At 47.0% G+C, this 23654-nt stretch overlaps 1 protein-coding gene across 1 annotated transcript; it reads left to right on the top strand.

Annotated features, from left to right (window-relative positions):
* The first annotated feature begins 8372 nt into the window (after window positions 1-8372).
* Window positions 8373-23434, top strand: LOC144607115 (gamma-interferon-inducible lysosomal thiol reductase-like). The gene is made up of 7 exons (XM_078423728.1): window positions 8373-8447; window positions 9974-10150; window positions 13170-13244; window positions 15622-15717; window positions 16565-16717; window positions 20292-20360; window positions 23108-23434. The coding sequence occupies exons 1-7, from the start codon at window positions 8406-8408 to the stop codon at window positions 23147-23149; spliced, it is 654 nt and encodes a 217-aa protein (XP_078279854.1). The 5' UTR covers window positions 8373-8405; the 3' UTR covers window positions 23150-23434.
* The last annotated feature ends 220 nt before the right edge of the window (window positions 23435-23654 follow it).

Raw genomic sequence — 23654 nt, 5'->3', positions numbered from 1 at the left:
TCGTATACAGTATTCCAGATGTGGTCACAACAGCCCAATAAGCCTAATTTGCCTGATATAACCTGATATCACCTGATATAACTGAAGCGTAACTTCCATACGTTTCTATTCAGTTCCCCTCACAATACACAGTAACATTGCTTGTCTCATAATTACTTGCTGGATCTGCACACCAGCCATTTTCTCACCAGTGGAGCCACGAGATAGGACGACGTTCTGATTCCTCTGCATTTCAGAGTTCTGCAATCTCTTATTTCGATCATTTTTTCGTGGCCAATTTGACCTTTTCCAACATGATTTGCCATATCATTGCCCTTAATACACTTAACCCACCCACATCCTGGGTAATCTCCTTGTTAAGACTTCACAATTTACTTCCATTGGCCAATTTAGCAACCATATGTCCGTTTGAGATGCCAACATTGATCCCTGGGGCACACTGTTTAATGCATCTCACCTGGGGCACACTGCTTAATGCATCTCACCTGGGGCACACTGCTTAATGCATCTCACCTGGGGCACACTGCTTAATGCATCTCACCAACCAGAAATGACCCACCTCTGGGAGAAATAAAAAGAAAGCGCAGATGCTGAAACCTTGAGCAAAACACAAAGTGCTGGAGTAACTCAGCGGGCCAGGCAGCATCTATGGAGTACACGTACTGCCGATGTTCCTTCTTCGGACCCATCTCGGTTTCCTATTAACCAGCCAACCCTCTGTCCCCTGACCTTTCCTCCAGAGATACTGCCTGACCCGCTGAGTTACTCCAGCATTTTGTGTCTATCTTCTTTCTGTCCACAGTGATGTGCTAGCTCGTACACCTCAAAGTTATATTTCACGCATTCGCAGTTAATTTGGCATGTGAGCAAATTCTTTCTGGAAATTTAAGTACAATGGGTCCTCTGGTTCCTCCCATCCACAGCACATGTTGCAGTTACCTACAAAATCAGCTGGCCTGCTGCCATAGTCATCGCCTTCCCACCCCCGGCCTCCCGTCGAAACTCAAATATTAACACAACCTCTCCCTCAACCTCTAAAGTCAGGAATGAGTCTGACAGCCTCACAGTCTCCATCCTCCCGCCCTCTGAATTAGATTTCTTGCGCTCCATCAAGTCAAGTCAAGTCAAGTCAATTTTATTTGTATAGTACATTTAAAAACAACCCACGTTGACCAAAGTGCTGTACATCAGTTCAGGTACTAAGAACGAACATACAATGGCACACAAACATAACAGCACATACATAAACAATTCACAGCGCCCCCTCAGAGGGCCTCAAACGCTCGGGAGTAGAAATAGGTTTTGAACCTGGACTTAAAGGAGTCGATGGAGGGGGCAGTTCTGATGGGGAGAGGGATGCTGTTCCACAGTCTAGCAAAAGCGCGGTCACCCCTGAGCTTAAGCCTAGACTGCGGGATAGTGAGTAGCCCCAAGTCGGCCGACCTGAGGGACCTGGAGATAGAGTGGTGGGTTAGAAATTTTTGATATGGGGGGGAGGGGGGGAAGCCCGTTTAGGGCTTTGTATGTGAATAGGAGGTAAAGGATAATGTTCCTGGTGCAAGTGGAAGACGAACCAGGAGGATCTGGCTGATCTCCTAAAGATAGACACAAAATGCTGGAGTAATCTGCAGCTCCCCCTACACTTTGCTGATTTCTTGATGTCATTGCTAACATTTCAATCAAAGCCAACAACAGTGCTTGGCATTATTATCAGTTGTCGGAGCTGGCTGGATGCGCATTTGCTTTCACATTTCTTGCACCGTCCCTGCAAGAAATGCCTCAAAGCATTTTGTTGGTTGCAACATGCCGAAATTATGATAAGCTTAGAAATGCAAATGTTCTCACTGGGGCGGCACAGTGACGCAGCGTTATAGAGTTGCGATGCCGGTCACACGGGTTTGATCCGAACTACAGGTGCTGTCTGCACGTTCTCCCCGTGACCTCCCACATTTCAAACATGTGCAGGTTTGTCAGTTAATTGGCTTCTGTAAATCGTCCCTGGTGTGTAGGATGGAGCCGGGTGCATGGGCTAGTCTATCCAGTCTTTCTTCATATGAAAGTCCCGCCATCCCAGGGATCAATCTAGTGAACCTTCTCTGTACTCCCTCTAAGGCAAGAACGTCTTTCCTCAGATTAGGAGCCCAAAACTGCACACAGTACTCCAGGTGCGGTCTCACCAAGGCCCTGTACAACTGCAGTAGAACCTCCCTGCTCCTAAACTCAAATCCTCATGCTATGAATGCGAACATACCATTCGCTTTCTTCACTGCCTGCTGCACCTGCACGCTTGCTTTCAATGACTGGTGCACCATGACACCCAGGTCACGTTGCATCTCCCCTTCTCCTAATCGTTCACCATTCAGATAATACTCTGCTTTCCTGTTCTTGCCGCCAAAGTGGATAACCTCACATTTATCCACATTATATTGCATCTGCCATGCATTTGCCCACTCGCCTAATCTATCCAAGTCACTCTGCAGCCTCCTAGCATCCTCCTCGCAGCTAACACTGCCACCCAGCTTCGTGTCATCTGCAAACTTAGAGATATTGCATTCAATTCCCTCGTCCAAATCATTAATATACACTGTAAATAACTGGGGTCCCAGCACTGAGCCTTGCGGTACCCCACTAGTCACTGCCTGCCATTCCGAAAAGGACCCGTTTATTCCTACTCTTTGCTTCCTGTCCGCCAAACAATTTTCTATCCACCTCAACACTGAACCCTCAATACCGTGTGCTTTAAGTTTGTACACCAATCTCCTATGTGGGACCTTGTCGAAGGCCTTCTGAAAGTCCAGATTTCATCGACTGTTTCTCCCTTATCCACTCTACTAGTTACATCCTCGAAAAATTCTATAAGATTCGTCAGACATGATTTGTCTTTGGTAAATCCATGCTGACTTTGTCCGATGATATCACCACTTTCCAAATGTGATGCTATTACATCTTTAATAACTGACTCTAGCATTTTCCAGACCAAAACTGCACACAGTACTCCAGGTGCGGTCTCACTAGGGCCCTGTACAACTGCAGAAGGACCTCTTTGCTCCTATACTCAACTCCTCTTGTTATGAAGGCCAACATTCCATTGGCTTTCTTCACTGCCTGCTGTACCTGCATGCTTCCTTTCAGTGACTGATGCACTAGGACACCCAGATCTCGTTGTACGTCCCCTGTTCCTAACTTGACACCATTCAGATAATACTCTGCCTTCCTATTCTTACCACCAAAGTGGATAACCTCCCACTTATCCACATTAAACTGCATCTGCCATGCATCCGCCCACTCACACAACCTGTCCAAGTCACCCTGCAACCTCATAGCATCTTCCTCACAGTTCACACTACCACCCAACTTTGTATCATCTGCAAATTTGCTAATGGTACTTTTAATCCCTTCATCCAAGTCATTAATGTATATTGTAAATAGCTGCGGTCCCAGCACCGAACCTTGCGGTACCCCACTAGTTACTGCCTGCCATTCTGAAAGGGACCCATTTATCCCCACTCTTTGCTTTCTGTCTGTCAACCAATTTTCTATCCATGTCAGTACCCTACCACCAATACCATGTGCTCTAATTTTGCCCAATAATCTCCTATGTGGAATCTTGTCAAAGGCTTTCTGAATGTCAAGGTACACCACATCCACCGGCTCTCCCCTGTCAATTTTCCTGGTTACATCCTCAAAGAATTCCAGAAGATTAGTCAAGCATGATTTCCCCTTCGTAAATCCATGCTGACTCGGAACAATCCTGTTACTACTATCCAAATGCTCCGCAATTTCGTCTTTTATAATTGCTTCCAGCATCTTCCCCACCACTGATGTCAGACTAACTGGTCTATAATTTCCCGTTTTCTCTCTCCCTCCTTTCTTAAAAAGTGGGACAACATTAGCTACCCTCCAATCCACAGGAACTGATCCTGAATCTATAGAACATTGGAAAATGATCACCAATGCATCCACAATTTCTCGCGCCACCTCCTTAAGTACTCTGGGATGCAGATCATCAGGCCCTGGGGATTTATCAACCTTCAGTCCCATCAGTCTACCCAACACCATTTCCTGCCTAATCTGTACCTCGGTAGACGTGACAATAAACTAAACTGAGAGAGCATCACTTATGAAAGATCAAGCCAATTATCCTACAAACCTGCGCGTGTTTGGAGCGTGGGAGGAAACCGAAGAAATCCCACGTGGTCACGGGGAGAATGTACAAACTCCGTACAGGCAGCACCCGTGGTCAGGATCGAACCCGGGTCTCTGGCGTTGTAAAGCAGCAACTCTACTGCTGCGCCACCGTGCCGCTCCTTTAATTGTTCTGTTGTTGGTAATTAAATCAAAGAGAGATTTAGATTTAGAGTTAGATTTAGGTCTCAGGGCTAAGGGAATGAAGGGATAGGGGGGGAAAAGCCAGAACGGGACACTGGTTGTGGATGGCGGTGCTGGCTCGAAGGGCTGAATGGCCTACTCCTGCAATTATTTTCTATTATTCTATGTAAACACTTGACTCTCAACTGAGCGTGTAAAGGGTTGAGAGTTACGAGTTAAGAGTGTTTAATTGACGTATGTACAGCCAATAGAACATTGAAATTCAGACTTGGGCCTGCAGCATGACAGGACTGTAAACATACTACTCATAAAGCATTGAAATTCCCACTTGCAGCAGAACGTAATGTTTATAGATATTCTATAATTAACAAAAGTTCAATGAATTACTAACTGGTCAGTAAAAACAAACAAGGGTGTATCTCACAAACAGTGATCGTCAATCCAGTTGAGAAACTAGATTGAGTTACAAGTTAGAACAAGTTTTGTGACTTGATAAAAGAACAGTAAGTTTAAAAGAGTGACAAGATTATTGATGTGTAGGAAAGAACTGCAGATGCTGGTTTAAATCGAAGGTAGACGCAAAATGCTCAGCGGGACAGGCAGCATCTCTGGAGACAAGGAATGGGTGACGTTCGAGTCTGAAGAAGGGTCTCGACCCGAAACGTCACCCATTCCTTCTCTCCAGAGATGCTGCCTGTCCCGCTGAGTTACTCCTGCATTTTGTGTCTGCCTGACGAGAACTAGACTGGTTAGAAATTTTCATTTCCTTCAAAGCTTTATCTTTCCAAAAATAAACTGTATTCTTAATACAAAAATATACAAAACAAAAGCCGTGGAAAATTCTTAATACATTCTCGGTGCCTGTACGTTCAATGTTGCTAGTGTTATACCCGTAGTGTTAACACCACCCACTTTCCTTACACACAGCTCCATTGCTCTTCATGCTAAATACACAATTTGGATAATCAAGGCCTGATTAGAAACAGTCAACATGGATTTGTGCCTGGAAGGTCATGTTTGACTAATCTTCTTGAATTTTTTGAAGAGGTTACCAGGGAAATTGATAAGGGCAAGGCTGTGGATGTTGTCTATATGGACTTCAGTAAGGCATTTGACAAGGTTCCACATGGAAGGTTGATTAAGAAGGTTAAATCGTTGGGTATTAATAGTGAGGTTGCAAGATGGATTCAACAATGGCTGAATGGGAGATACCAGAGGGTAACGGTTGACAATTGTATGTCAGGTTGGAGGCCAGTGTCTAGTGGAGTGCCCCAAGGATCTGTGTTGGGTCCACTGTTGTTTGTCATTTACATTAATGATCTGGATGATGGTGTGGCAAATTGGATTAGTAAATATGCAGATGATACTAAGATAGGTGGAGTAGTTGATAGTGAGGTAGATTTTCAAAGTCTACAGAGAGACTTGGGCCTTTTGGAAGGGTGGGCTGAAAGATGGCAGATGGAGTTTAATGCTGATAAGTGTGAGGTGCTGCATTTTGGTAGGACAAATCAAAATAGGACGTACAGGGTAAATGGTAGGGAATTGAGGAATGCAGTGGAACAGAGGGATCTGGGAATAACTGTGCATTGTTCCCTGAAGGTGGAATCTCATGTGGATAGGGTGGTGAAGAAGGCGTTTGGTATGCTTGACTTTATAAATCAGAGCATCGAGTATAGAAGTTGGGATGTAATGTTGAAATTGTACAGGGCATTGGTGAGGCCAAATCTGGAGCATGGTGTGCAGTTCTGGTCGCCAAATTATAGGAAGGATGTCGACAAAATGGAGAGGGTACAGAGGAGATTTACTAGAATGTTGCCTGGGTTTCAGCACTTAGGCTACAGAGAGAGGTTGAACAGGTTGGGTCTTTATTCTTTGGAGCGTAGAAGGTTGAGGGGGGTCTTGATAGAGGTTTTTAAAATTTTGAGAGGGACGGACAGAGTTGACGTGGGTAGGCTTTTCCCTTTGAGAGTGGGGAAGATTCCAACAAGGGGACATAGCTTCAGAATTGAGGGACAAAGGTTTAGGGGTAACATGAGGGGTAACTTCTTTACTCAGAGGGTTGTGGCTGTATGGAATGGGCTTCCGGTGGAAGTGGTGGAGGCTGGCTCGATTTTATTATTTAAGAGTAAATTGGATAGGTATATGGATAGGAGGGGATTGGAGGGTTATGGTCTGAGTGCAGGTAGATGAGACTAGGTCAGGGAGAATGGTCGGCGTGGACTGGTAGGGCCGGACAGGCCTGTTTCCATGCTGTAGTTGTTATATGTTATATATGTTATATGAAGGAACTGCAGGTGCTGGTTTAAACCGAAGATAGACACAAAGAGCTGGAGTAACTCAGTAGGGCAGACAGAATCTCTGGAGAGAAGGAATAGGTGATGTTTCGGATCGAGAACCTTCTTCGGTGACAACAAGCTAACGTGACAACATGCTAAACTCAAACTCAAAATGAAGCAAAATGTGGGGTAGGTTGGAGGATTGAAACTGTACTCTAGTTGATGGAAACCTGATAACAGATGGGAAGAAGCTGTTCCTGAGTTTGGTGGTGGGCACTTCCGAGCTTCTGTATCTTCCGCTCAATGAAGGAGAAGATGGAATGGGCAAGTTGGGCCGAAGGGCCCGTTTCCACACTGTATGAGTCTATGACTCTAAGGAATGATTGGGGTGAGAAAGGTCTTCAGGGCTGATATCCCTTCCCTTGTCCGAAGGGTGTCCCCACAACAATTATGAGCGAACAGGTGGTTATTTTGTATCATGAATTGCCCCACATTATGAGCTGAATGGCCTCAGTAATGATTGTATGTTCCACAGTGGTCTGTTTTCTTGTGCTCGGTACTTCTGGATCAGGCAGGATGATGGTATTCTTCTGATACAGGTACCACCGTTGTTCTAAAGACCTGAATGTTTGACTCTTTCCCTTCCAATAGTAGCTACAAAAGGAAGCAACCAAAAAAAAAGCAGGGTAGGTTTTGAAAACCAGGACTGTACTCTAGTTTCTGGAAGCGTTAACAGAGGGGAAGAAGCTGTCCCTGAGTCCGGCGGTGCGCGCTTTCAAGCTTCTGTACCTCCTACCTAATGGGGGCGAGGGAGAAGGATGGATGACCGGGATGGGAGAGGTCTTCTGGAGGGAATAAGTAGGGAAATGGGACTTAACATTGTCAGGTATGGAAGGAGCTGTGGGAATGAAGAGATCCAGGGATAACAAGGACATGCACTTCCAATTGACATTAGACAATAGACAATAGACAATAGGTGCAGGAGTAGGCCATTCAGCCCTTCGAGCCAGCACCGCCATTCAATGCGATCATGGCTGATCACTCTCAATCAGTACCCCGTTCCTGCCTTCTCCCCATACCCCCTCACTCCGCTATCCTTAAGAGCTCTATCCAGCTCTCTCTTGAAAGCATCCAACGAACTGGCCTCCACTGCCTTCTGAGGCAGAGAATTCCACACCTTCACCACTCTCTGACTGAAAAAGTTCTTCCTCATCTCCGTTCTAAATGGCCTACCCCTTATTCTTAAACTGTGGCCCCTTGTTCTGGACTCCCCCAACATTGGGAGCATGTTTCCTGCCTCTAATGTGTCCAATCCCCTAATTATCTTATATGTTTCAATAAGAACCCCCCTCATCCTTCTAAATTCCAGTGTATACAAGCCTAATTGCTCCAGCCTTTCAACATACGACAGTCCCGCCATTCCGGGAATCAACCTAGTTTATCTCAAGGTTTATCTCAAGGAGATACAAGGAACTACAGATGCTGGTTTACACAAAGAGAAAGTGCTGGAGGAGCTCGGCGGGTCAGGCAGCATCTCTGTGTATTTGTTTGGAGTTGCCGTGAGACCATGGACCATCCCGTGCTCCTCATCCATCGCTCTGAGGGAATCGATTTTAGGTGAATAATTCACAGGCAGGTACATCAAATCCCTCTGTAAATTATTAATCAGCATGGTCCCAGCACTCTCTGGACAAAATGATTCCAGGGTCAGTGTGATCTCGATCAATAATCATTGCTTATATTTGAACACATACCAGGCTCCAGCTGAGCATCAGACAGCCAGGGTTTGTTGCTGGCAGCATGAAGCTTCTGGCGGAGCTGCTCATTCTATCTCTTTGTGCAGTGAGTATGTGTTATTTTTTAATGGGCTGCGGAACTCTGGTCGTGGAGTCAAACAGCACGGAAACAGGCCCTTCGGCCCAACCTACCCATGCCAAACAAGATGCCCCATCTACACCAGTCCCACCTACCCGCGTTTGACCCATATCCCTCTAAACCTATCCTATCAATATCCCTGTCCAAATGTTGTTATAGTACCCATCTCAACTACCTCCCTCAGCAGCTCGTTCCATGTACCCATCACCTTTGGAGGGAAGAAGTTGCTCCTCGGGATCCTACAAGGATGAGTCTCACTCTTCTCCCCTCTCCCATCAGGCAAGAGGTCCAGAAATGTGAAAACGCACACCTCCAGATTCAGGGACAGTTTCCCCCCGGCTGTTATCAGGCAACTGAACCATCCTGTGGAATTCTCTGCCACAGAAGGTAGTTGAGGCCAGTTCATTGGTTATATTTAAGAGGGAGTTGGATGTGGCCCTTGTGGCTAAAGGGATCAGGGGGTATGGAGAGAAGGCAGGTACAGGTTACTGAGCTGGATGATCAGCCATGATCATATTGAATGGCGGTGCGTACAGGCTCGAAGGGCCGAATGGCCTACTCCTGCACCTATTTTCTATGTTTCTATCCTGTCATCAACTAGAGAGCAGTCCTGACCTCCCATCTACCTCATTGGAGACCCTCGGACTATCTTTAATCGGACTTTGCTGGACTTTATTTTGCACTAAACGTTATTCCCTTCATTCTATACCTGCACACCACGCACGGCTTGATTGTAATCGTGTATAGTCTTTCCGCCGACTGGATAGACCGTGACCATTTAAAAAAAAAACTGTACCTCACTCAGTACATGTGACAATAATAAACTAAAGTAGACCTCTGGTGTCCAGAGTAGAGGACTGATTTGTGCAGGATGGAACTGCAGATGCAGGTTAAAACCCATACAGAAAAAGCTGGTGTAACTCAGCGGGACAGGCAGCATCTCTGGAGAGAAAGAATGGGTGACATTTCGAGTTGAGACCCTTCTTCAGACTGAAGAGTCGAAACGTCACCCATTCCTTCTCTCCAGAGATGCTGCCTGACCCACTGAGTTACTCCAACTAATAAGTGTCTATCTTCTGTCTTACCCTTGTACCCGTCTGCACGTTTCTTAAATGTTGGCATAGTCCCTGCCTCAACTACCTCCTCTGGCAGCTTGTTCCATACACTCACCACCCTGTGTGTGTGAAAAAGTCACCCCTCAGATTCCTATTAAATCTTTTCCCCGTAGATAGACACAAAATGCTGGAGTAACTCAGGGGGTCAGGCAGCATCTCTGGAGAGAAGGAATGGGTGACGTTTCAGGTCGAGACCCTTCTTCAGTCTGCCTGTCCCGCTGAGTTACTCCAGCGTTTTTGAGTCTGTCTCGAGGACTGATTTCTCCAGTGGCCCTGACGCCGTGCCCGTGGGCAGGGGTCATGCATCTCTCCAGCAGACACCGAGGCTCCAGCACACGCCGCGGACACCACCCAGTCTGTTTCCTTCTGTCGGTCTAGGTTGGGAAAAGGTGTTGGAACGAGGGGGCCGGGAATTGGCCTCCTGTGCACATCAGCGTATTCTACGAATCCCTGTGTCCCGATTGTCGGGCCTTCATGGTCCATCAACTCTGCCCGGTGTGGACGAGGATGAGGGAGGTTCTGAACATCACCCTGGTACCGTTCGGCAATGCTGAGGTAACTCCTTGCAACCTGTGTGGGAAGGAACTGCAGATGCTTCGAAGATTGGCACAAAATGGGGAGGGGAGGGGGGGGGGGGGGGTGAGGGGGTGGAGAGAGGGGGGGAGGGGTGGTGAGAGGGAGGGGTGACTCTGATCAATGTGTTTGAGGGATTTATCTTTGGACATTATCCAATGCCTCTTACAAGATAACTCGACTATCAATTCCAGACCGTTTGTTGGCACTTGCTCAAGTTTGAAACAAATAACAGTAAAAAAATATGTGCTCTGGAAGTCAGGCTGACCCTGTCATCAAAGTTTGCTAAACTCCCACATGGCACCGGTTACAGGTTTAATTTCTAACTGAATCTAACCTTTCCAGACACTTTGCATATCTAAGGAGCGGGGGTTTGGAATAAGTTCATGTCATAGGAGCAGAATTAGGCGAGTCTAATCGAGTCTACTCCGCCATTCAATCATGGATGAACTATCTTTCCCTCTCAGCCCCATCCTCCTGCCTTCTTCCTGTAACCTTTGACGCCCTTAGAAATCAAGAATCAAAGTGCTGGAGGATCAGTCAGCATCTGTCAAGGGAATGGACAGTTACTGTTTGTGTTCAGACTGGAGCGCACAAGGCAAAAAAAAACAAAGTGCTGGAGAAACTCAGTGGGTCAGGCAGCATCTATGGAGGGAAATGGATGGTCGATGTTTCAGATTTGGTCTGAAGAAGGGTTCTGGTCTGAAACGCCATTTGTTCGTTTCCTGCCGAGTACCTCCAGCACTTTATTTTTTGCATAAGATTCCACCATCGGCATTCCCTTGTGTAGGAGTACACCATGCAATGGTTTGTTCACTGCCCACAGAGGTGCAGCAAGGAAAGAGGCCCTTCGGCCCAACTCCTCCATGTCGATCGTGATGCCCCATCCAAGCTAATTGCATTTGCACGCATTTAGCCCCTGTCCCTCTAATCCGTGCCGTCTTGCCCTGTACAGAGTTTACACTGCCTCCTCACTGGTAGCCACATCCGTCTTGAGTTCATAGCTTTCGATTAAACCTTCTAACACTTACAAATAAGTTAATATTTGTGATCCCTTATGGGACATTACGACTCGCATCCAACGAATATAAGCTCCCATTCATTATGTGTTCCCTCTGTCTCCTCATCCAACTTCCTAAGCAGATTGATCATTTTCCTTCATAAAGCCAGCATGTTGGCACAGGGGTAGAGTTGCAGCTTCACAGCGCCAGAGACCCAGGTTCGATCCTGACCACGGATGCTGTCCGTACGAAGTTTGTGCATTCTCCCTGTGACCACGTGGGTTTTCTCCGGGCGCTCCGGTTTCCTCCAACACTCCAAAGACGTACAGGTTTGTAGGTTAATCGGCTTGGTATAATTGTAAATTGTCCATAGTGTGTGCAGGATAGTATTAGTGTGCGGGGATCGCCGAAGGGTCTGTTTCCGTGCTGTATCTCTAAACTAAACTAAAATCTAAAGGTCATGGACCTGTACAGCATGGAAACAGGCCCTTCAGCCCGCCTTGTCCATGCCGACCACACTGGGCTAGTCCCATTCATCTGCATTCGGCCCTTAGCCCTCCATCTCAATAGGAGTCAGCGTTAGCCACAGTCTCCTATGTGGGACAGTATTAAAAGCAGACTGTAGTTCACATAAATCACATCCATATACAATGTACATGCTCACTGTCACAATTCACTAATGTTAATTGCCTCTTCAAAGGATCAGGCAACCACCAGACACTCTGAACACCATCCAGAGTCTGAAGAAGGGTCTCGACCCAAAATGTCACCCGTTCCTTCTCTCCAGAAATGCTGTCTGTCCCGCTGAGTTACTCCAGCATTTTGTGTCTACCCACAATTTCATGAACTAGTTTCAGAAATTCACTATATTTATGACCTTCATTGTTTCGAATTTACTGTACAGACTGCTTGTTTGCATTACTAATTGTCCCATACATTTTATTATTTAGAGTTATTTTACACGTGTTCCTGGGCTGTTTTTTACAGATGTCCTTGCATTACCCTGTCCTTGGATCTGCTGTGTTTTCCCACTTCACTGTTGTGCTATTTATTTCACTCTTCCCTGCCGGCAGCTCTTTCCATCGGAAACTTGTTGCTACCCGGTGGATCCTTGGAGTCAGAGACTCACACGGCACGGAAGCAGGCCCTTCGGCCCAACTTACCCATGCCGACCAACATGCCCCATCTACACTAGTCCCATCTGTCCACACTTGGCCCATGTCTCTCTACACCTGTCCTATCCATGCACCTGTCCAAATGTCTCTTAAATTATATGATCTATATCTACATACTAAAACTCTCATTTGTTTGTTCGTTTGTTCCTGAACTACAGCCAAAACGGTACACGATAGCGCGACAATTTTAGGCCCACCTTACTCACCGTCGTCCCTTTGGTGCTAATGGAAGAAGGTTCATTGAAATCAGTGTTATATTTTTAAAGTTATTCACATTTTAAAGTTTAAATCTATCTCCTAGGGAGGGAGGAGGGGGGGGGGGGTGGAGGGAGGGAGAGGGGAGGATAAGAGGGGGTTGAGAGGGATGGAGTTGGGGGGAGGGGAAGGGGGGGGAGGGAGGGGATGGGGAAGGGAGTGGGGGGAGGGGGAGGGGAGGAGAGGATGCTGCACCAATGCAGGAGAGGTTTGGGCCCAACGGGTCCGCTTGGTCTAGTAGTACCTAAACGCTCTTCACATTATTCCCTTTATCATGTATCTGTACACTGTGGACGGCTCAATTGTGATCATGTATAGTCTTTCCGCTGACTGGTTAGCACGCACAAAGGCTTTTCACTGTACCTCGGTGCACGTGACAATAAACTAAACTCAACTCAAGAAGTAATTTTCCATCCTTTCAGCTAGTTCTCCTTGTGGTGAGATCCTTAGCTTAGAGTTAATGATGTCCGGGCTGTGCAGGTACATTCCTGCCTTAGAGTTAATGATGTCCGGGCTGTGCAGGTACATTCCTGCCTCTACATCTCAAGTTCCCTGTGCTTCACTCCGCAGGTAATTCAAGGTGCCCAGGGCGAGCAGTTCAGGTGCCAACACGGGGAGGAAGAGTGTCTGGGAAATATGATCCAGGTGCAAGTCATGTATTGCTGCTACTCAACCGTCGACCGGGATCCCAGTCGTTTAACGTTGCCACGTATCCGTGCTTCCGGGCATCAGCGAGCCTTCTTGGCTAATACGGGTGTCAGAGGTTCTGGGGAGAAGGCAGGAGAATGGGGTAAGGAGGGAAAGATAGATCAGCCATGAGTGAATGGCAGAATAGACTTGATGGGCCGAACGGCCTAATTCTACTCCTATTCCTTATGACCTTCTGGGCTCCCCATATTCTGTGCCACTGGCACCAGGATAAAGCTGACACTGGAGCCATGTCACTGCCTGGTCTCCTACCCATCAAAGGATGTACTCATCATGGGGGGGGGGTGCAACGATTGGTCAGGTTAATTCCTGGGAGGTTCAGTTTTCTGAGTAAGATAGATGAGGCCTTCTATCCACGAATGTGATTCTAATGAGAGATTCATACAGGGCACATGTGTTGGAAGGAACTGCAGATGTTGGTTTAAACTGAAGATACAGTAGACACAAAATGCCGCAGTAACTCAACGGGTCAGGCGGCATCTCTGGAGGGAAGAAATAGGCGACGTTTTGGGTCGAGACACCTTCTTCGGACTGAGAGTCAGGGGAAAGGTAAATGAGTGATGTAGACAGTGATACAGAGAGATGTAGAACAAATGAATGAAAGATATGCAAAAAAGTAACGGTGATCCAGGAAACGGTGGAGCCCACAATGGTCCATTGTTGGCTGTGGGCTAGGTGATAACGAGTTATGCAGACAGTGGAACTCAACAGGACAACAGTGAAACTAGTAGGACGACTAGCATGGGGGAGGGACGGAGAGAGAGTGGATGCAAGGGTCACTTGACGTTAGAGACATCATAATTCATATTGCTGGGTGTAAGCTGCCCAAGCAAAATATGAGGTGCTGTTCTTCCAATTTGCATTGGGCCTCACAGGATGCCCAGTTACCAAACACTTTAACTCCCATTCCCACACTGAACTCTCCGTCCTGGACCTCCTCCATCAGACAAGTAATGAGGAGGGATTTCTTTAGCCAGAGTGTGGTGAATCTGGAACTCATTGCCACAGACAACTATGAGGCCAAGAAAGTGAGTATTTTTAAAGCAGAGATTGACATGGTCTAGATTTGTAAGGGTGTAAAAGGTTACAGGGAGAAGGCAGGAGAATTAGGTTCAGAGGGAAAAATAGATGAACCCTGATTGAATGGCGGAGTAGACTCGATGGGCTGAATGGCCTAATTCTGCTCCTGTGACTTGTGAACTTATAGCCAAATTAGAACTGAAATGAGGATAGAGTCATAGAGTGATACAGGGTGGAAACAGGCCCTTCTGCCCACCTTGCCGACATCGGCCAACATGTCCCAGCTATACTAGTCCCACCTGCCTGTGTTCGGTCCATATCCCTCCAAATGTCCTATCGAACTGTTTCTAACTGTTTCTTAAACATTGGGATTAGGGTTGCCAACTGTCCCCTATTAGCCGAGACATCCCGTATTTTGGCCTAAATTGTTTTGTCCCTTATGGGACCGCCCTTGTCCCGTATTAGGCTTGGACGGCGCTGTAGGCCCAGACGCTGTAGGCCCAGACGCTGTAGGCCCGGACACTGTAGGCCCGGACACTGTAGGCCCGGACACTGTAGTCCTCGACACTGTTGGCCCCGACACTGTTGGCCCCGACACTGTAGGCCCCGACACTGTAGGCCCCGACACTGTAGGCCCCGACACTGTTGGCCCTGACACTGTAGGCCCGGACACTGTAGCCCGGGGCCCACTGCAATCCCTCACAGTGTAGGCCCGGGCACCGCCTAACAGAGGTTATGTAGCAACCCGCCTCCCGGCCCAGGCGGCCGCCATTGGTGAAGCGGGAGCTCGTGGCCGCTGGCTGGGTGTGGTCACATGGGGCGCGGGGAGGTGACGTCACCTTGTCCCGTATCTGGGAGTGAGGAAGTTGGCAACCCTAGTTGGGATAGTCCCAGCCTCAAGTACCTCCTCTGGCAGCTTGTTCCACACCTTTTGTGTAAAAAAGTTACACCTCAGATTCCTATTAAATCTTTTCCCCTTCACCTTGAACCCATGTCCTCTGGTCCTCGATTCCAGGGGACAATGGGTTTGTGGATATTAAGGGAGCCTATATATAGTGGAGTTTTTACTGACCCGTATGCACTAAAAGGAATTTTAGTGTACCCTAGGCACATGTAAAAATAAAATACAATTAAAACATTGAATCAAGGGACAGAGGGTGATCAAAGATAAACGCAGCTGAAGTATATCAGCCATGAACTCGAGCTGAAATGTCTTCAGCTTTTTTTTTGTTTAATTAATAGAAAGTTTCACAGTGGTGCCTTTTCCCTGCAACCTTTGTTTGTCCTTGAGCAGAGTTGCATGATCCATCACCTGAAGAACACCTGGTCTTACCTGCCGGTGGTTTGCTGCATGGAGTCTGCCCCCACAGTGCTCACAGCGGCCCAGCAGGTCAGTAAGTTCCCACCCCCCCCTCAGCGCTGCTCCCCCTCAGCCTCCAGGTGCTGCTTCTCCTGCTGTCCGAATTTCTCCAGCCTTCTACTGACACGATGCTTGTGGGCCGAACCGTGGGCAGGCGGGACTAGTGTAGATGGGGGCGTCTTGGTCGGCAAGGTGGGCCGAAGGGCCTGTTTCCAGGCTGAGGGACTCTGAGATCCTGGACTACACAAGACTCGCTCTTGAGCAGTGGACAGGGCAGAAGGCGTCGCATGGTCCCCCTACTGACCACTGGAGCATTGAGGCGTAACTTCAGCTCACCACATCGCCTCTGCACTGGCTGGCTCACCCCAATTCCAGAAGAACCCCATTGTGGGAGGCGAGTTCAGTTTAGAAATACAGCGCGGCAACAGGCCCTTTGGCCCACCGGGTCCAGGCTGACCCAGCGATCCCGTACACTTGCACTATCCTACACACTGGGGACAATTTACTATTTACAATTAACCTACAAACCTGTACTTCTTTGGAGTGTGGGGGAGAAACCGGAGCACCTGGGGAAAACCCACAAGGTCACGGGGAGAACGTACAAATCCCGTGAAGACAATACCCATAAGTCAGGATAGAACCAGGGTCTCTGGTGCTGTAAGGCAGTGACTCCACTGCAGTGCCACCATCAAAGCCTGGCTAGTAATAGGTGCACAAACACATTCAGGTGGGGGGGGGGGCAGGGGGGTTATGGGCAGATGGTTGGACAAAGTCCAGAGATGTAAAGACAGTTGTGAGATAAATGGATTGAAGAGTTGCAAATTGTGAATCTAGAGGAAGGAATGCAGGTGGATCTGTCGATGTATTGATCTTCCAGTGTTTACAAGCCCACGCGCCAGCCATGACCTGGGAGACCATCAGCGATTGTGTCAATGAAGAGTTGGGCTCCCACCTCATGCATCTAAATGCTCGCAGGACCAACGATCTGGAGCCACCACATCTTTATGTCCCTTGGATTCTCATCAACGGGGTAAGGCAGTCTGAAACAAGTGCGAGAGTTAAGTGTATCTTATTGTCATCTTATTATCTTGAAAGATAGAAAATAGGTGCAGGAGTAGGCCATTCAACCCTTCGAGCCAGCACCGCCCTTCGAGCCAGCACCACCATTCAATATGATCGTGGCTGATCATCCAAAATCAGTACCCCGTTCCTGCTTTTTCCCCGATATCCCTTGATTCCGTTAGCCCTAAGAGCTAAATCTAACTCTCTCTTGAATGCATCCAGTGAATTGGCCTCCACAGCCTTCTGTGGCAGAGAATTCCACAGATTCACAACTCTCTGGGTGCAAAAGTTTTTCCTCATCTCAGTTCTAAATGGTCTACCCCTTATTCTGAAACTGTGACCCCTGGTTCTGGACTCCCCTTCACGTAATTCAATCAATGGATAAATGGGTGCCATTAGCACTGAGGGTAAATTGGACTCTCAACTGTCTCCTCTGGTTACAAAGTAATGATGATGTAACATCCCCACAACTCTGCAAATACTAAATCAAGGCTTGCTTTGTTCTTACATTTTGTTTTTTTTTTAGAATTGGACAAGGACATTTACATCTTGTTTTGAAGCAACACTTGCCTTTCTGTCAAACTCTGCCCGACTTGTTGAAGGATTTGCACGCCGTAATTTTCATGGCTGACTGACAGTAACATGGGGTTCCTTTATTTGTATTTAGTCTAGTTTCGTTTAGAGGTACAGCGCGGAAGCAGGCCCCTTGGCCCACCGAGTCCCCACCGACCAGCGATCCCCCACACACACTGGGGGACAATTTTACATTTATACCAAGCCCATTAAACTTACAAGCCTGTACGTCTTTGGAGTGTGCGAGGAAACTAAAGATCACGGAGGAAACACAAATGGAAGAACGTGCAGACTCCGCACAGACAGCACCCGTAGTCAGGATCGAACCCGGGCCTCCGGCGCTGTAAGGCAGCAACTCTACCGCTGCGCCAAAAACGCTCGCAGGATGTGGTTATATATATATATATATATATAAGTCAAACGACAATGTAATATAATGTCCAATTAAGCAACCTCAGAAGGCAGTGGAGGCCAATTCTCTGAATGCATTCAAGAGAGAGCTAGATAGAGCTCTTAAGGATAGCGGAGTCAGGGGATATGGGGAGAAGGCAGGAACGGGGTACTGATTCAGAATGATCAGCCATGATCACATTGAATAGCGGTGCTAACTCGAAGGGCTGAATAGCCTACTCCTGCACCTATTGTCTATTGTCTAATTCGGTGTTGCTGTGAATCCGTAATGAGGTGAGCATCCTCGTTCTGTAGTTTCTCCAAAACACTCCTGCAATTTGGCCTCACCTTTCCTCGTCTAGTTTTCTGTCCATGCACAAAACCCACCACATTATGGATTCCTGCCATTATTTTACTCTGCAGCAGTCTCACTCTTTCCTTTCAAATCCTTCTTTTGATATTTTCATATTTCTTTAAGGCCTTTCTGCCCATCGCGTCCGTGCCTACACTCCGAGTGATCCCAGTCATCCCATTCCCCTGCCATGCCAAGAACTATATTTCGCACCCTGTATTTTCCCCCTTTGCTCTATCCTCGGTGAATCTGTGGAATTCGTTGCCACAGTCAGCCAGCCACAGGCCAGAGTGCAGTCGTGAACTACTATCTACCTCATTGGAGACTCTTGGACTATCTTTGATCGGACTTTACTGGCTTTATCTTGTACTAAACGTTATTCATGATATTCCCCTCGTCATAAATATGTACACTGTTGGTTCGCTCGATTTTAATCATGGATTGTCTTTCCGCTGACTGGCTAGCACGCAACAAAAGCTTTTCACTGTACCCCAATGCACGTGACAATAAACTAAAGTCAAACACAAAACTGTGGAGGCCAAGTCATTGGGTATTTTTAAGGCAGAGATTGACAGGTTCTTGATTTGTAATGGTGTCAAAAGTCACGGGGTGAAGGCAGGAGATTGGGGTTGAGAGAGAAAGATAGATCGGCAATGATTGAATAGCGGAGTAGACTCGATGGGCCGAATGGCCTTCATCTGCTTCCATGACTGTTGAACATGAACTATTGCACGTGATTGAACAGATGGTATCTATGTATGGTATATCTAATCTGTTTGGATAGCATACAAAACAACACTTTCCACTGTATCTCGGTACATGTGATAATAACAAATCTAAACCTATTTTCCTGCGAAATTGAAGTGCTTTCTCTTGCAAACAATCTCCAGAGCACAGTACACTATGCATGGCTTGGATGTAATCATGTACAGTCTTTTCGCTGACTGGATAGCCCGCAACAAAAAAGCTTTTCATTGTACATTGTACATGTGAACATAATAAACTAAACGAAAGTCTCGGCTCTTCAGAGCCATGTGGCGTTTGGGTTGAAGAAACTGTGGATTTAATAGCGATAAGGCCATTGTTCCACTTCCCAATGCTGTCAGATAGGCTGAAGGGACTGTTTCCATGCTGTATCTCTAAACTAGTTTAGAGATACAACGCGGAAACAGGCCCTTTCGGCCCACCGGGTCCACGCCGACCAGCGATCCCCGGACATTAACACTGTCCTAAACTCACTAGGGAAAATGTACCGAGTCATTTACCAAGTCAATTAACCTACAAACCTGTACGTCTTTGGAGTGTGGGGGGAAACCCAAAGATCTCGGAGAAAACCCACGCAGGTCACGGGGAGAACGTACAAACTCTGTACAGACGGCGCCCGTAGTCGGGATCGAACCCGGGTCTCCGGCGCTGCAACTAAATTGAACAGAAATTCTCTGAAGGGGGAATGTTTAACATCTAGAGAGAAATTCCTCTCCCAAGTATTTGTGTGTTGTTTTGTGCTTTGCTGTTACCACCTATCTGCATAAAGTCTGATCAAATAATAATAATAATAATAATATATTCCTTTATTCGTCCCACACCGGGGAAATTTACAGTGGTTTGCTGTTGAAATCAAGGGTCAAGAGAATTAAGTGTTTTATTGTCATATGTCCCGAAATAGAACACTGAAATTCTTACTTGCTGCAGCACAATAGATATGTAAACATAGTACTCTGTAAAACTCACAATGTATGTGTGTGTCAAGAGACAAGAGTGTTATATTGTCATATGTCCCGGATAGAAGTACCTTCATATGTCCTTATAAAAGGACTGGACACGCTAGATGCAGGAAAAAGGTTCCCAATGTTGGGGGAATCCAGAACCAGGGACCACACACAGTCTAAGAATAAAGGGGAGGCCAATTAAAACCGAGATGAGAAAAAAATGTTTTCACCCAGAGAGTTGTGAATTTGTGGAATTCTCTGCCACAGAGGGCAGTGGAGGCCAATACACTGGATGAATTTAAAAGAGAGTTAGATAGAGCTCTAGGGGCTAGCGGAATCAAGGGATATGGGGAGAAGGCAGGCACAGGTTACTGATTGTGGATGATCAGCCATGATCACAATGAATGGCGGTGCTGGCTCGAAGGCCCAAATGGCCTCCTCCTGCACCTATTTTTTAATTTCTCTGTTTCTATAGAACAATGAAATGCATCACAGTGACTGATGTTTCCTCTACTCAGGTTTACTCTGAGGATACCCAGCATCATGCAGAGACTAACCTCCTGGACGTGGTCTGTCAGTCCTACACAGTGAGTAAAAGTAACATTTCAACCAGCATTCAACATTGATTGAAGTAGGTAAATAGTTATAGACCAATGCTGTAACTCGACGGAGAAAATCGCACAACGTTCTTAGTCTAGCTTTTCACCAGCAAGGTCCACCTGAAGAGAAGGGGTCGCTGGTAGGTTGCATGGCACAGTGGGCAGCATGGTGGCACAGTGGTAGAGTTGCTGCCTTACAGCGCCAGAGACCCGGGTTCGATCCTGACCTCAGGTGCTGACTGTACGGTGTTTGCACATTCTCCCTGTGACCGCGTGGGTTTTCGTAGGTGCAGGAGGAGGCCATTCGGCCCTTTGAGCCAGCACCGCCATTCCATGTGATCATGGCAGATCATCCACAATCAGTACCTCGTTCCTGCCTTCTCCCCATATCCCTTGATTCATGCCTCTGCCTCGTAGAGGTGAAGGAACTGAGGCTCTACAAGGCGCTGGTCAGGCCGGACTTGGAGTATTGTGAGCAATTCTGGGCACCATATCTGAGAAAGGATGTGCTGACTCTGGAGAGGGTCCAGAGGAGGTTTACAAGAATGATCCCAGGAATGAGTGGGTTAACATATGATGAGCGTTTGACAGCACTGGGCCTGTACTCGCTGGAGTTTAGAAGAATGAGGGGAGACCTCATTGAAACGTACCGAATAGTGAAAGGCTTGGATAGTGTGGATGTGGAGAGGATGCTTCCACCAGTGGGAGAGTCTAGCACTAGAGGTCATAGCCTCAGAATTAAAGGACGTTCTTTTAGGAAGGAGATGAGGAGGAATCTGTGGAATTCTTTGCCACAGAAGGCTGTGGAGGCAAAGTGAGTTGATATATTTGGCAGAGATAGATAGATTCTTGATTTGCACAGTTGTCAGGGGTTATGGGGAGAAGGCAGGAGAATGGGGTTAGGAGGGAGGTATAGACCAGCCATGATTGGAATGGTGGAGTAGACGTGATGGGCCAAATGGTCCAATTCTGCTCCTATCACTTATGACCTTATGCCTCATCGACACTAGTCCCACTTGTCTGTGTTTAGCCCTAATTCCTTTGAACCTGTCCTATCTGTGTACCTGTCTAATTGCTTCTTAATTGTTGTGATAGTCCCCACCTCAACTACCTCCTCTGTCAGCTCGTTCCATACACCCACAACCCTTGCGTGAAAAAGTTACCCCTCAGCTTCCTATTAAATCTTTCCCCCTTCACCTTAAACCTGGTTCTCGATTCCCTCACTCTGGCCTGTATCTCCAAAGTAAATTTTGTTTTATGACTATTAAACGTTTATATACTGCTGAAAAGATAAGTCAGGGAAAGCACCAAAATATTGCTTGAAGTTTACTTCCTTTTGATACATATATTTATAGACAATAGACAATAGGTGCAGGAGTAGGCCAATCGGCCCTTCGAGCCAGCACCGCCATTCAATGCGATCATGGCTGATCACTCTCAATCAGTACCCTGTTCCTGCCTTCTCCCCATACCCCCTCACTCCGCTATCCTTAAGAGCTCTATCCAGCTCTCTCTTGAAAGCATCCAACGAACTGGCCTCCACTGCCTTCTGAGGCAGAGAATTCCACACCTTCACCACTCTCTGACTGAAAAAGTTCTTCCTCATCTCCGTTCTAAATGGCCTACCCCTTATTCTTAAACTGTGGCCCCTTGTTCTGGACTCCCCCAACGTCGGGAACATGTTTCCTGCCTCTAATGTGTCCAATCCTCTTATTATCTTATATGTTTCAATAAGATCCCCCCTCATCCTTCTAAATTCCAGTGTATACAAGCCTAATTGCTCCAGCCTTTCAGCATACGACAGTCCCGCCATTCCGGGAATTAACCTAGTGAACCTACGCTGCACGCCCTCAATAGCCCTTTACCAGCTAGTTTCTTTGAAGTAAGTCTCCATTACCTTGTGTTTAGTTTAGTGTGGAAACAGGCCTATTGTCCCACCGAGTCCACACCGACCAGCGATCACCGCGTACACTAGCACTATCCTACACACTGGGGACGTTTAACAATTTTTTTTTTAACCAAAGCCAATTAACCTACAAACCTGCACGTCTTTGGAGTGTGGAAGGAAACCGGAGCACCCGAGGAAAACCCACGTAGTCACGGGGAGAACGTGCAAACTCCGTACGGACAGCACTCGTGGCCAGGATCGAACCCGGATTGCTGCCGCTGTATGGCAGCAAATCCACCGCTGCGCCACCGTGCCGATCCAAACGTGACTCCAGCTTCTGTGTCCATCTTCGGTTTAAACCAGCACCAGCACCAGGATCTTAACGAAACGTATAAGATTATTAAGGGGTTGGACACGTTAGAGGCAGGAAACATGTTCCCAATGTTGGGGGAGTCCAGAACAAGGGGCCACAGTTTAAGAATAAGTGGTAGGCCATTTAGAACGGAGATGAGGACAATCTTTTTCAGTCAGAGAGTTGTGAATCTGGAATTCTCTGCCACAGAAGGCAGTGGAGGCCAATTCTCTGAATGCATTCAAGAGAGCTAGATAGAGCTCTTAAGGATAGCGGAGTCAGGGGGTATGGGGAGAAGGCAGGAACGGGGTACTGATTGAGAATGATCAGCCATGATCACATTGAATGACGGTGCTGGCTCGAGGGGCCGACTGACCTCCTCCTGCACCTATTGTCTATTGCAGTTCCACAAACTAAACTGGACATTGGCTTTCAACGTGTGTTTTGTGGAGTGCTATTATCAGATGGTGTTCTTATGTTTTTTATGGTCAACAGGGTTCTCTACCTGCGGTTTGTGGTCAACGAATTTGCATCTAAGCCTCAGAGCTCCAAACAAAAGCCCTACTGGCAAGTGGAATGAGTGAATAAAACTCACCTGATGTCCCACGATTTACAGTTCTTACCACATCTTCCGCTAACCCAATGTTTAGATTGTTAAATTCACAAGATGTTTTACTTCATCGGATTTCCGTGAATTATTGATTTCCTCGTTAATCTGTAACTCACGAAAATGTGATTTTAAAAGCATTTTCCTCTTGGGCTATTTTTTTCCTTACAAGGCACTCATCAAGAAAATTGAATAAAAACAATTTTGAGCTTGAACACGTGACACTGTGAATGTAAATTGATTGGGGTTCTCCAATCCATTGACTGTCTTTACCTCAGCATCTGATAAGAAACTGATGCATTGTGAAAGTGGCAGTTTTTTCGTTTAGTTCAGAGATACAGGCCATTCGGCCAACCGAGTCCGCGCCGACCAGCGATCCCCGCTCAATAACACTATCCTACACACGCTAGGGGCAATTTACACATACACCAAGCC

This window comes from Rhinoraja longicauda, chromosome 28 (genome assembly GCF_053455715.1).
Source record: "Rhinoraja longicauda isolate Sanriku21f chromosome 28, sRhiLon1.1, whole genome shotgun sequence".
Classification (NCBI taxonomy): Eukaryota; Metazoa; Chordata; class Chondrichthyes; order Rajiformes; family Arhynchobatidae; genus Rhinoraja; species Rhinoraja longicauda.
Note: the sequence above shows the minus strand (reverse complement) of the source record. Positions and strands in the feature narration are given on the sequence as shown.

Excerpts from the sequence above, each read along its gene's own strand:
- LOC144607115 (XM_078423728.1), top strand. The coding sequence starts at position 8,406 with ATGAAGCTTCTGGCGGAGCTGCTCATTCTATCTCTTTGTGCA. Across the intron at positions 8,448-9,973 it reads TCATTCTATCTCTTTGTGCA|GTTGGGAAAAGGTGTTGGAA; the intron begins GTGAGTATGTGT and ends CTGTCGGTCTAG. Across the intron at positions 13,245-15,621 it reads GTCTGGGAAATATGATCCAG|AGTTGCATGATCCATCACCT; the intron begins GTGCAAGTCATG and ends GTCCTTGAGCAG.